Consider the following 13,475-nt stretch of genomic DNA (forward strand, 5'->3'; position numbering starts at 1 on the left):
TTAATTTTCATGTTTCTATTTTATACTGAATCAACTAACTCAATCCCCATCATTTCTAATGGTTTCTTAGTTTTTCTAAGTATCTTTTCTTTCCTATGAAAACAATCATTTTACACAATAATATGATGATTTTGTCTCTTCTCTATCTTACTTGTTTGCCATGGATTCGTAGATTGGCATAAATAGAACCGTGGACAACATTGTCATGATCCTGGTCTTAATGGAGACACTTTCACAATGAGACTAATAATTGCTCATTTTTTCTGAGTGCTTATGTTAGTCATTTTTCTGGGTGTTTTTATGTATTACTTCCTTAAATCTCCATGATCCCTTTAGGATAAAATTATTATTATTATAATCCCATTTTAAAGAAAATAAAACCGAGCCTTTAAGTGTGAAGGTTACCCAAATCGTCAATGGCAAAGCAGGATTCAAAGCCACGTTAATTTGACACCCGACTCATGCTCCTGAACAAAATGTTTCAGTACTTCCAGTCAATCTTAGGAATTGGTGACAGGAGTTTTTAAGAATAACTATGAGGGATTTTGGTGTGTGTGTGTGTGTGTGTGTGTGTGTGTGTGTGTGTGTGTGTGTGTTTCTTGTCTCATTTGGCTCTTTGTTTGATTGTTTACCTGAGAAAAGAGATGAAAGGAAGAAGAGTAGGTTGATTCTAGGCAGATACAACCTAGACACAAAGCATTTACTAATGCAGGAAGAGTACAACATAAGATGCTTCACCGTACTCTAAGATCAAGTGCAAAGGAAAATAATATATTTCTCAGACCCCTCCCAAAAAAATGCATCCAAGAATATCATTACTACTTCCACATCAAGAAAGCTATGTCATGTACCCACTTGACCATTTCGGTTTCCACATTTTCTCAAGAAAGCATTTGGGTCTCATTAGCTCAGATCTTTGATTCACTGAATATCTACCTAGGTGAGATTAAGGTGATTTGTGCTGTTAGAGTCACATCTTGGCAAGAAGCTGACTTGGGAGAGATGGCTTGCCTCTTTTTCCAGTTTGAAAAAGGAAGCTAGAAATGCTAAAAATAAAATCTTTTAGAGTGTTATGCAAAATTATGTATTTCTGCAGCATATGCCCAGATTACTGACTGTGTAATAGCCCTGCTGGACTCCCACCACTGCATGAAGCCCATGCCCCAAGCATTATGATCAGCTCAGCAAGCAAGAACATCTTGCTTTTCCCCCAACAATTTCATTGCTGGAGTTTGTAGGCAAACCTCTTCCTTAGAAATGATTACATAAAGGGCTTTAACTTTAAATGTCACACTCTTTTAGGAAGGACACAAAGGATTAGAACTAATTAGGTATTCATATAAGAACACGATTTCTTACAAGCTGTAGGAAAACTTAGCTTGACCAGTGAACAGAGAAGCTGCCCAATCTGAGCAAACAAGCACAGGATTGCACTTCAGATCCAGGTTCTAATCCTGGCCCTGCTGAGCAGTGCTCTCAACCTCTCACCTCTTCGTCTATTCATTTGATGATTGGTGCTAATAACATTGCTACCATTTTCTTCTTAGGGCTTCCCTGAGTTTGGAGAAGGATTATAAATGGAAAAGTGCTTTTGAAAACTGAAATACACTTGACATGTGTAAGGAAGGATCCAACAGTTTTCAATAGCTCTCCCTAAAGAGCAGTCATATTTATTGCTCATCCAAACTCCTCTGAAAAAGACAAACAGTCATCAACAGTAATGGAGTTCTGCAGAGAGCCAGCCTGTTTCTATTCCAATTCAATGCCCTTGAGGCAGCAAACTCTCAGTCCAGGCACTGCCCCTGATTGTCAAGCACATTTGTCTGTTTCCCCAATATATGTGGTGAGCATTTATAAAGATCCTCTTCTGCTATCAGGCAGTGATCAGCAAAATGTAAAGGCTAAAGAAGAAATGACCTATTTTACATGGACTTTACAAGAGGCCTTGGAGAGTGATGCCATGTGACCTTACGACCACTTGATAACTTGAGCTCTGGGTCACCACATGCCTCCTGCTTCCCCGCAGTCCCCTTGGCCAGTCATTTCTTTGTACACTGTAGAGTGGCTCTGTGTGCTGGGGACTGAGCTTAAATTGAGCTTGAGACAGGGGCCATGGAATGATTGAGTAGTGAATTAGATAGAAAATTGCAGCTTTTGCGCCTTGAGTGAGAGAATCACTGGCTTCAACCAGCTGCTCCAACTTGAGTATTTCTCACTTCTTCTGACATTTTTTTTTCAACAAGCGAATTTGATATAAAACATATCTGTCTCCTTAGATACTCGAGAGCTGCCTTTTCTCCTCAACCTTCTTTTAAAATCTTCCTTCCACATTTCAGATGGTACTTAGCCATCACTGGTGCAGGCTGTTGCTTGTGCAATACAATGCTCAGCAAGGAGTCAGAAAGGCACATGTGTGGCTCTCAAACCCACCTGCAGTTCACTGGCCCCACTAGAACCAACAGCCAGGAATGTGACCCATTGTAATGCAGCAGCCTGGATGCGAAAGGGAAAGACTAGTTTCTTAGATTGGCTGCTTGGTTTTTACACAAAACTCTTCCTGTCCTGAGACGTTTTGAAATGGAGTCAAATTTGAAACCTGTGGAATCCATGAACTGACATTTATGTGTGCTTCTTCGTGCATTAGCATAACTGGTTGTTGGAGGCAAATGAGGACACTGGTTCCACATGGTAGACTTGATTTTGACATACGTGGGCTTTGGAACAAATTAAGTTCATGAACCGAGGTACCATTGTATTTTAGATCATAGGTTTTCAGAAAAGGGAAGATCAACCTGTAGAAGAGAAACACCAAATGCTTTGGCAGCCTCTATGATTCACCTACAGCTTTTACGAGTAGTTATAAAGCCCATGAGAGCGAGTAGGTTAAGGATAAGGCAAACTGCTCAGCAAGGCCTCCAGGTGCCTCACAATCTGATGCCACTGGCCATCACAATCTACCCCACAACCAGCCATCATCATTCTCCAGACAGATGTCACACCTTTCTTCCCCTAGTCTTTGTTCAAGAGGCTCCCTCTATGTAGAATGCTTTTTCCACCACTGTTATCACCTAGAAAGTCCTTACTCTTTCTCTAAGACCCAACTTAGTGTTCTGTAGAATGAAAACACACCAAGAGGCCATCCCAAATCTCTCCCAGCCTTCTGAGTCAAAGTTACATGGATCCAAGATACACATCAAACAGTTCCCCTTCCTGGCCCATGAAGCCTTTCCTGATGCCCTAAGGCTTTATTCTGTTGGAGCTCTGAGCTTCCATCATACATGCATCTACAAAATGCCCTTAATATGTTAATCATTAATTAGTTTATCCTTCTAAGTAGACTGGGAACAACTCAAGAGGAGAATCTATATCTTGTTTCATTTTTTACACTATTTTCACACAGCTATGTGGCCATAACTAGGTACCAAACACTCTTCCACATTCAATACATGTATTTATTCCTTTGTTCCTTATGACAACTCTATAAGATAAGTACTATCCTCATCCCAGTTGCCCAGGACAGAACTGAAACATACAGAGTTTAATACACCAAAAGTCACCTGACTGGTAAGGAGTAATCCATGATGTGAACCAGGCTCTTACTGGTTCTGCTCTGCTACACTGTGCTGTCTTTTAACCATCAGTGTCCCCCCAGGGTTGGACTCAGAGGCCTAGTATTTAACATGTGGAGCTCAGTAACTGTGTGCTAGCTGATTAAATTAATGAGAAGCTGATCTGGACTGGTTATCCCTGGCTAGGTCTCCATGAAAAGTTCTAGGCTGTAGAAGTTAAGAGTGGAGAGCAGATTTGGGGGAAGAGTTTAGAGAAACTCAAGAAGATAGAAATGAAAATTTATACCTGAGGACTTAGGTTGCTCAGGCTTAAGAAGCAGAAGTTGAAGGCTGGTTTCATAATGATCTTCAAGGCCAATGAAGCTGATTCCTGAGGACAGTGACGGAGCTGTTTTTCTCCACCTCCAGGGAGGATGGAAGAGTGGAGCTGGGTCTCCGCAGCAACGGGTACTATTTAAATCCTCCACAAAGAAGAATTTCTGTAGCCTAAGAATTGTTTCTTAGACCCAGGAATGAGTTATGGAGAGAGGCGCTATTAGGTTATCTATCTTCAGCCTTTTGGACTTGCTGCTGCTCAGAGTGAAGAACGTGTGGGAGGAAAACAAACAATCCCAAGGTCTCTCCCAGCCTTATGAATCTATAATATTTGAATCTAAGACGTACATCAAACACTTCACCTTCCTTGATTTCGTGAATGGATGAATGAATGATGGTAATCTATATTTAAAGACAAAAATTGACATGCAGCAATAAGAAAAGGGGTCTTTTCAGATATCAACAGGAAAGAAAGAAACAAACAAAAAACAGAATTTATGTTCAAATGAACCTAAACTCCAATAGCTTCAAGCCACTTCTTGCTAGGTCCATCGTAGGCTTGACATAAAGTTGGGACAGGTAGGCCATATCCTCAAATGCTGATTTGGACCTGTCACCACCATTGGCTAACTTGATGGATGACAGGACTCTGAAGCAGATTTCTCTAAACATGAAGTGAACTTAAAATATGGGCCACTATCAGTGCCGGATACACGGCATCTCCAGTGGGAAGAAACAAATCCTTTCCAGGAAGCAGGAAACAACACCAAACCTGCCTATTTTCCTTCCTATTTCAAAACTGAAACATAAAATACTAATGGAATTGAAAGAGAAGTTAGGGAGTACAGAAAACTATTTTTATATTTGATGTTATTTCAAAAATATGATGCTGCTTTATTTTTGGTTCCCAGGACTAAAGCCTTACACTTATAGAATGTCTCACAATGGGCAAAGTTCTTTCAAACATACATTACTTTTCTGAATTTTTACCTGGCAAGTGGGTATTTTCCTACCCATCTTACAGAGGAGGAAAAGCTCAGAGAGGTGAAGGACTTGCCTGAGGTCACATTCCTAGGACCAGTACATCTCCAGTCAGGCTCTCTAGCTTCCAGGTTGACCATTTTAGCTCCACCTGTTCTGGCCACAGACCCAAGGGCTCTGTGCCCATCTTGCTAGAGGCCTCCCTCACCCTGTACAGCCAGCTTCTCACGAGAGCAATGTAGCTGGCCTGTACCACCTTGGAAAAAGCGGGTCCAATAATCCTGGGACATCTGGTGTAAAAAAAGAATCTCATTATCAGTGAGTGTCTGGATCCTAACTCAGGCTTTCCCCGCTTGGAAAGTTCTGCTCCCCTAAAAGACCTGGTTCATAAGCTATCTTCTCTGTGGCATCATTCCTGTCCCCTAGCAAGGTTACGATACCTACATGCAAGCTGCTTGGATCTCAGCCCCATTTGCTGGTTAAGGATCTTACCCTCTCTAAAACTGCTTCCTCTACACAATGAGGAAACAACCAGTATTTCTCTAACTCACAGACAGGGAGGATCCTATGAGTTAATACAAGGAAAGTGCTTAAAACTGCTCTGGCCAACAGTAAGCTCTTGGTCAATGTTAACAATTTTTTACATTATTACATTCTTGGAGTCTTCACAGGGATTAGTTTATTCTCCTGGCATACAATGCTATTAGTGTAACTCTCCTTCACTGCTTTGTTAGTTATTGTCCATCCCTACAGTGAGCCCAGAGTCCATCTCTTTTAGTGATCTCTTTTCAGATGGTGGCACCCATCTCCACCTGGCCACTCCAAGGAGAAAAATGGGGTTGTTTGACTCCTCCCACATCTTCATACCTGATATGGATCAATCAGCAAATCCTGAGGCTGGAATATTCCAGATATTTCTGGAATCTACCTCACGTTCTCCATCTTGTTTCCTTAGTCCAGCTAGCACTTACTTAAAATTATGAAGCAGTTTAATTGGGTGCCTTGCCTCCAGTCTAGTTACATCCCAATTTATCCTCCACATTAAAGCTAGAATGCTATTTCTAAAAGGCAAATTTGATTGCTGTGAGGTGCTTCTGCTTAATATCCTCTCTGCCAGCAGAAATTGTTTGGTGTGGCCATGTAGGACTTTTCTCCTGCCTGTCTCTTTGCATGTATCTCCCACCACTCCTACCTCACTCAGAATAGCTGGTACTCCAGGACGACTAATTGGCTGTCTCCTCAACACACTCTTTAGTATCCCTCTCTTTCCTACCTCTGACACATTCTCTGCTTCGACCCTTGAGGAGTTATCTTCATCTTCCTTTGCATTAATTTCTTTCTCTTTGCTTAAGAATGAATATTCCTTCCTCCATGTAGTCCCCAAGACCAGACTGCAGGCAGCTCTTCAGTGCTTTGTGGCACTCTGTGACTGTCTCATAGTTATATTGGCCTGCTGTCTTCTCCTCACCATGGCCTTGAGCTCTAGCACAATACCCCGGTTACTTTCTCATTCACTTATGTATAGACGTACTTTGCACATAGCAGTATTCAAAAGCACTGAATGGCTGATCTCATGAAATAGATACTAAGTAGATAATAGCTGACACATACAATGTACACCATGGGTCACTCTCCATAAATTTACCCATTTAATTGCCACAACAATCTCATACAGTAGCTGCCATAACTGTCCTCACTTTAGAGGTGAGAAAAATCAAGGAAGAGACTCTAAAACTTTACCCAAGTTCCACAATTGGAAGTCTGGCTTTAGGTTTCCTGGTCTGGCCCTTCATGCTACAGTATCTGTTCAGAGAAGGGTCTAATGGTTAAAAAAAAAAAAAAAAAAAAAAAAAGATATCTAAAAGATATCTACACAAACACCTGTCTGATGTTCTAGTTTCAGCCTCACAGAGGCCTAAGAAGAGGTTTATATCCAAGCAATAAAGGGAAAAGCAGCAAAGCAAAAGCACCCTGCTGCTCACTCACCAATCCTGGAACTTCAGGAGGTCACCTTTCCTCCTTCTTCCAAAGCAAAATCAAGACCTCAGGGTTAGACCATGTCTCAGCTTCCTTGCAGATCAAATATGCAATTCCATTCAGTTCTGTACACACTCATCCAGGGTTGATTGTGCACTGCTCTGTGCTGCACCTTTGCCCTGGAGGAATTTGTCTCCTTGCCGCAGACAGGCACAGACAGACAATATTGACAGACGACTTCAAAACAGCCACATGGCAGTTATGTGTGTTATTTTAAAGGGAACCACCAAGTCAGTGGTGGTGATGTATACCTGTAGTCCCAGCTACAGGAAGCTGAGGCAGGAGGATTGCTTGAACCCAGGTATTTGAGGCCAGCCTGGGCAACATAGAAAAACCTTATCTGGAAAAATAAAATATATAAATAAACAAAGGGAACCATCCCAAGAGAAAACATTATCCAGAAATTAGCCCGTGGCCCTTTAATGTCTTTCAACTGAACATTACTCAGATAAATGAAACATTATCAAGGCCTCACCCAAGGTAAGCTCCTGAGCTTACACTGAGTATGTCTCTGGTGATCACAGAGTTCCCTGTAGGCATTGTTCTCTCTGTCTCTGAGCGTCTCAGAGCTGAGGGGGCTCTGAACAGGAAGGAATGACTGTGACACAGCTGCAGTTGGCTTTCCAGTGTGGGTTATATGCTTACGTGGATGTTTGGATTTACAGTTGATTCTAGAAAGTGCATCTAGCTCATTTCCAACTCCATGGGTAAGCTAGTTCACTGAAGGCAAAGAGCATCCAATTAAAACCTATTCTAAACAGGCAAGCAAGGCATTTTTTCCAACTCTTAATTCATTTACAAAACAAAAAACCCCAAAAACTTCTCCGGGACTTCTCAAGGACGAAGCTCCCCACATCACTGTGAGAGGAGAGAGGTAATTTGAAAATATACTCTGAGAGACACTTCAGTAAGAGCAGCTTCAGGGTCAGGTGGAATGATCCACCTCACTTTTCTGCATGCCAGCAACTATGTGACCTTGGCCGTGTTCCTGTGCCTTGACACCACTGAGCCTCAGTTTCCCCATCCCTACAACATGGACCAAAATTTCTGTCTGTCAGAGTAACTACAAGAATTATAAGTTCAGTTTGGAGCCCGGTACAAAATAAGGGTTAAAAAAAATAAACTATTAAAAACACATTTTATTAAGGTCTTAATGATTCAGAGATTGATTATTCCATTAGAAGATCATCATGCTTTTTTCCTTTCTCCCTGTTGCTTCCTGCCTGCCCACGTCACAGCTGCTTGCAAGCTATTATTCCATGAGATAAAAAATGAGGTGAAATTCATTTCAGATGGCAAAGCAACAAAAGTGGGAAGAGCCCAAGCACTGGAGTCAGACAGATCTGAACTTGAACCCTGGATAGCTTTGGGCAGGTTACATAATTTTTCTGAGCCTTAATTTCTTCATGTTTTAAATGCGGATAATTTTATTTACCTTCCTAAGGGTTGGAGTGGGTGTGTGTGTGTGTGTGTGCACGTGTGTGTGTGTGTGTGTGTGTGTGTGTACACCACACCACAGTGCTTTGATTGGTAGATAGGTAGGAAAACATAGTGTCATTTCCAGTAAGAAATGTAGTATTTAGCTAAACAGAACTTAGCTTTAAATGCCCATCTCTGTTACTACCATAAATGGACAACAAAGTCACTTTCAAGACAAAGGCTCCCTTGGGGACATCCTAAGTAGTCTCTCAACCTGGTTGACTCTGCATGTGGGGACCCAGTAACGCAATACAGATGACTGGAGAATGGAGCAGCAGCAGAACTCATGGGCAGAAAGGAGAAAGGCAGAAGGCCAGGAAATGTAGCTGAGCCCCTGTGACGTCCATCCTCTCTGCCCAGTGTCTTCAGTGCCCAGTTCTGAGAGGCAGGGAGACGAAAGCAGGGACAGGACACCCTTTTCGAACCACCACCTCTACGAGCTCTAACGGGGATCTTCCCTTAGCATCATGGAAACATTGGGTTGACCAGCTAGCTGTGAAGGATCACCTCTACAGAGGCCAGTGGCATAGAGGACATTTTCATTCTGTGCCTTTTAGGAAATTAATAAGCTAAAGGTTCATGGGTTGCTAGCATATGACACATGCATTTTTATATAAACATTTGGACTTCATGTTTCTAGTTTAAATATTTTATCTACAGAGCTGTCTGAGTCATATCCTCACATTCTTCCTCCCTTCAGTCTCCCTCAGAATGAAGGCTATATATGAGATGCCAACTGTCTAAAGAAAAACATAAACAAAAGACAAAAATCTAAAAGTTAGATTAGCATACAAAAAATAATCTGGATATTTGTTTGGACCCCTGGAGACTCCCCATGTGTCATCCTCCAAGTAGCACGGAGAGATTTATTTTGTATCCTTTCCTACTTTTCAAATAATATCCCCACTCAAAAGCAGAAGGATTCCAATTTTGTGACAAGCTAAAGGAGGTTTTTTTCCCCAAAGCTTCTTACTTAACATCAAACATAGAACAAAACATACCTGTCAATACCAGTAGTACATTTCACCAAAATTTCTATTGAAGGCAGAAATCTCTCAAAAACTTGCCCTCTTTTTTATAAAAATGGAGAATTATTTTTTAAATCAATGACAAAAACTCAGCTCACCATGAATCACCATTTTTATATGAAACTTTCTGTCATAGATAAAATGGAAGATCAGTTTCATTTTGGCCAACACCACCCTTAGGAAAGGCTTCACGCACGGAAGTGTTCTTTTTCCATAAGGCAGGAGCATTATACAGGAAAAAAACGAGCTCTGGCATCACTCTTCAATATTGTTGTCTAATTAAATGGCAATGGAGTGGATGCGTAAAAATATGCATTAGAGGTGTGTAATGTGTAATGTGAAGAAGAGTAATCAAAGCCATTCAACAGGATTTAGAAAGGGATTTCAGTTGGCAGCTTACGAGACAGGAGCATATAATTTTGCTAATTTGAAATAGGTATTGTAACATATAAACATTACTGCTTTGCATATTTTAATGAAAACTGCCTCTACACCAAAATGAATCCTTTAGCTTGAACTCTTTTCATACCACAGAGTCTCTGCCTATTACGAGTTCAGCATAAATAAGGAAGGCACACAGGCTGCATTAAAAGAACGGTCACCTCATTAAAATAGGTTAAAACCAGGCCCCTATTCCAAGCTACTCTAAGACCATAAAGTGAGTCTGATGACAGGTGTTGTATTAAATTTTTATATTGCTATGAACTTGTAGGCACACAAACCAAATCTGCATGTTTCCTTTGATATACACCTGCAACTTGTTAATTCAAGGGCCTTTATTAAGAAGGTATGAATTTAGCAACATCTATAGATTTGTAAAACCTTATTAGCTTGCTTAAGAATCTGGAGTAAATCCATTGGAGTCTTATTTTCATGATTGGTAAAAAAAAAATGGAAACTAATGATGATATGTCCCAAATGGATGTGCCTGGAGATGATATAGTTCTGCAAATAGACTCCTGTGTATTACTGAAACTTGGGGTTAAAAGAGTTGAGAGAGATTCGGGTCCCCACTGGAGCTGAGGACTCACTTACCTGCCAGCCTGCTTCTCGCTGAAGTTCTTTTTTCCAGTCTTCTTCCAGCCTGGGAGAGGTCTCATCCATTGCCGATACTGCCTCCACAAACTGGATTCGCCAGCGGCTCGTACTTTCTTTCCTTGCAAGCCTTTACCAAAGCAGCAGCGAGAGCAGTTCAGGGGCAGACTGTCATGGAGAAAATGCCATGCCAGAGGATGAGGGATCAGGCAGGAGGAAGCCACTTAGGAACAAAGTTAGGATAAACAGGGCTACTCAGACAGCTACCAGCTGGACAAGCTGAAGGACAGCTCAGCTATCCAGTGTATGGAAATGAGGACCAACCAGGCTACAGGGCTGGTGCACAATGGGTCATTCTTATGCTTCTAGTGTAAAGGTCAGAGGAGGGAAGTGTGAAGGTATGCTCTATGCTGTAGAAATATGCATTTCTACATGCACTCCATCTTCTTGCCCCAACATGTGCATACTTGTGTCACACACACACCCCCTACACACACACACCAGAATTTCCATCTCTCTTCAGGGTTGCATCAGTGAGTTGGTGTACCCTAGAAGAAATAATCTACTTTACATAGTAACAAATACATTTCCTTTGAACATATCTCCCCCCAAAAACTCCATATGAATCACTCAGCTGCCAGTAAACATGAATAATAGCAAGCTACTTTGAATGGAAATAAATTCATTGTTGTAGTGGAGTCTTGTTATCTACAGTCCATGTAACCCTGCTAAGATATTCCGCAGGTAGGTGTTTCAGTCTGAGCATGAACCTCAACACCTTTCCCCACCTAGGACCTAAAAGACCACAGGCTTCAGCTTGCATCCATTCCTCCAAAGTTCAGACTCTGTCAAGCCATTCTCAGCCAAACTCTGTCCTGCTTCATCACTGTCGCTCACACGTAATGACGCTGTCTTCTGCTGTTCAGAACCAAGTCTCACCTCCAGAGATGCAGATTTAATTGGCATAGAGTAGGCCTCCAAACACTGGTATCATCTTCCATAGTTTTCTGAAGGAATTAATGATATTTAACCTGAAAACAGACTCTTTAGTAGAAGTTTGAGGACATGGGTTACTATTGCCTAAAGGGTGATAGCAAAACTTGTTAAAAAGATCTCTGAATAATTTCAGTAGCCATGTAAGACGAAAATCACAAAATTCAGTGTTGAGTATCCTTTGAGATTTCTCTAGTCTGATCATGCATCAGATGCTTGAATACCTATGACCTTGTCCACATCCATCTAAACAATACTTACAACACCAGTGACATCAAACTCACCCGACAGTCTTGACCTGTGGTTCGTCCAAATGTTTTGATAACCTTATCTCTGCAGCTTCTACCCATGGGTGTAATGCTCCTTAATCCCATAAGGGAAAAGGCTGAAGTAGATTCTACAGGACCACCCTTAAGACGGTAGTAACATATATCTTCAAATTTCTGCTAAGTGTTCTCTGGGTTAAATATTAGTTCCTTCAAAAAACTATGGAAGATTATTTCAGGTCACTTCTCTGTCCTAGCTACCAGGCACAAAATGTATTTCACTAGCTTCAGTGCCCCAAACGACTATAACATCCCTGCTGTGATCTACCCTCCCAAGAAGAGCCAAAGACTCGCATGGCTTATTTGAAAAATCATATTATCAACCACCAGCATAATAATAAGAGCAACCAGCGTTCATGGGGCATGAACCTAAGTTCCTAGCACTTTGCCACATGCTTGATTAATCTTATCTTGCTTCATGTTTACAAACACTCTCTGGATTGTCATTATGCTCCTGATTCACAGATGACGAATCCAAGACAGACTAAGATGCTGGTCTAGGTGATGAGCCCGAGTTAGCCTAGATCTGACTCTTGTCAGTGCCCTTCCATTGATGCAGTCTTAGATCCCATTGGCTTTCTCGACAAACACTCCTCCATGACCCAGAATCACAGTCCATTACTATAGTTAGGTCTGCTCTTGTCTTCAGAGAACATGTCTGAGAATATGTCTCCTAGGCTATAAAGTGCCACACAAAACTAACTTGCCATTATTGTGTTTTAAATAACCACAAGACCATACCATCCACTTCACCTCCAAATAAACATGCAAGAGCCTGCTTTCTTTGCTTGATTCCTCTCTTTTGTTGGGAATAGGCAGATGCTTCTGAGAGGTTTACGTGAGGTATGAGTGAGAAAGGCCAGAGGATCAATGGTCCAAAAAAATTACCCCAGAGACTAGACTCAGTGGAAGCCTCACCAATCATCTGGTCCTTCCCTATTTCACTTAAATCCTCTCAACAGCACCCCATAAGGAAAACAGGGAGCAGTTAGTTTCCCCATTTGAATCACACCATCTGCAGTGGAGCTGAATCTGTTCCTGTGAGAGGCAGCACATGAAGTGATTGGGAGTACAGCCTCTGTGGGCAATCAGACCTGGGTTTGATTAGCAGCTCCATTCATTCTAAGTCTGTGTCCATGCAGGTTGCTGAGCTTCTCTGAATCATGGTGTCCGTGTCTGTGGAAAGCACTGTCATCTCACTTAGGCACGCTATTGCTCACCAACATCTGGATGCCTTCTGCATTTCTCTGTGTAACTCATAGCCATTTGACTTCTATTGGCCAAGAACAAATAAAAGAAACGATGGTTTCTATTTCCCATTCGACTCAGCCTGATGTCCCCTACACAGCGAGTGCAAGAGTGTGTGTTAATAAGACACGTCTTCACCTCAGAGCAGGCTGCAATGCTGAGCCGACTCACGGGGAACGGGTGTCTTGAGAGTCACCTGAACTGACAACTGCCATGATGTAAGCAATAAATAAACATCCAGACTTGTTTGTTACCTCAACATATCTAGACTATCCTGCTCAAAGCGCTGTCCTCACCATATAGAGTGGATATAAAAATAAAACAAAATATAACACAGCTAGAGCATGGATCACAAGCATCATGTAAGCCTGCAATATTATTTTACACAGCCTCGCCTGTTCTATCCACTCCTTCATGCTCCACTATTGCCTCCATTCTTGGTTTTTCCTATACATAAGATCATA

General features: G+C 41.7%; 1 protein-coding gene across 2 annotated transcripts in view; it reads right to left on the reverse strand.

Moving 5' to 3' along the window:
• Ppargc1a (PPARG coactivator 1 alpha) overlaps positions 1–13,475 on the reverse strand; it is a 638,292-nt gene that overhangs the window by 287,102 nt on the left and 337,715 nt on the right. The window contains exon 1 of one of the 2 annotated variants that reach the window (XM_087187407.1): positions 10,445–11,465. The exons of the other annotated variant lie outside the window; for it this stretch is intronic. Coding sequence (XP_087043533.1) covers positions 10,445–10,513 — 69 coding nt within the window. The 5' untranslated portion in view covers positions 10,514–11,465. Of the gene's footprint in view, positions 1–10,444; positions 11,466–13,475 lie in introns of those variants that run through there. 2 annotated transcript variants of the gene reach the window in all.

The sequence above is a fragment of the Heterocephalus glaber genome, unplaced genomic scaffold (assembly GCF_053883595.1).
Source record: "Heterocephalus glaber isolate CG9 unplaced genomic scaffold, H.glaber_assembly_v1.0 deba00001509, whole genome shotgun sequence".
Taxonomy (NCBI): domain Eukaryota; kingdom Metazoa; phylum Chordata; class Mammalia; order Rodentia; family Bathyergidae; genus Heterocephalus; species Heterocephalus glaber.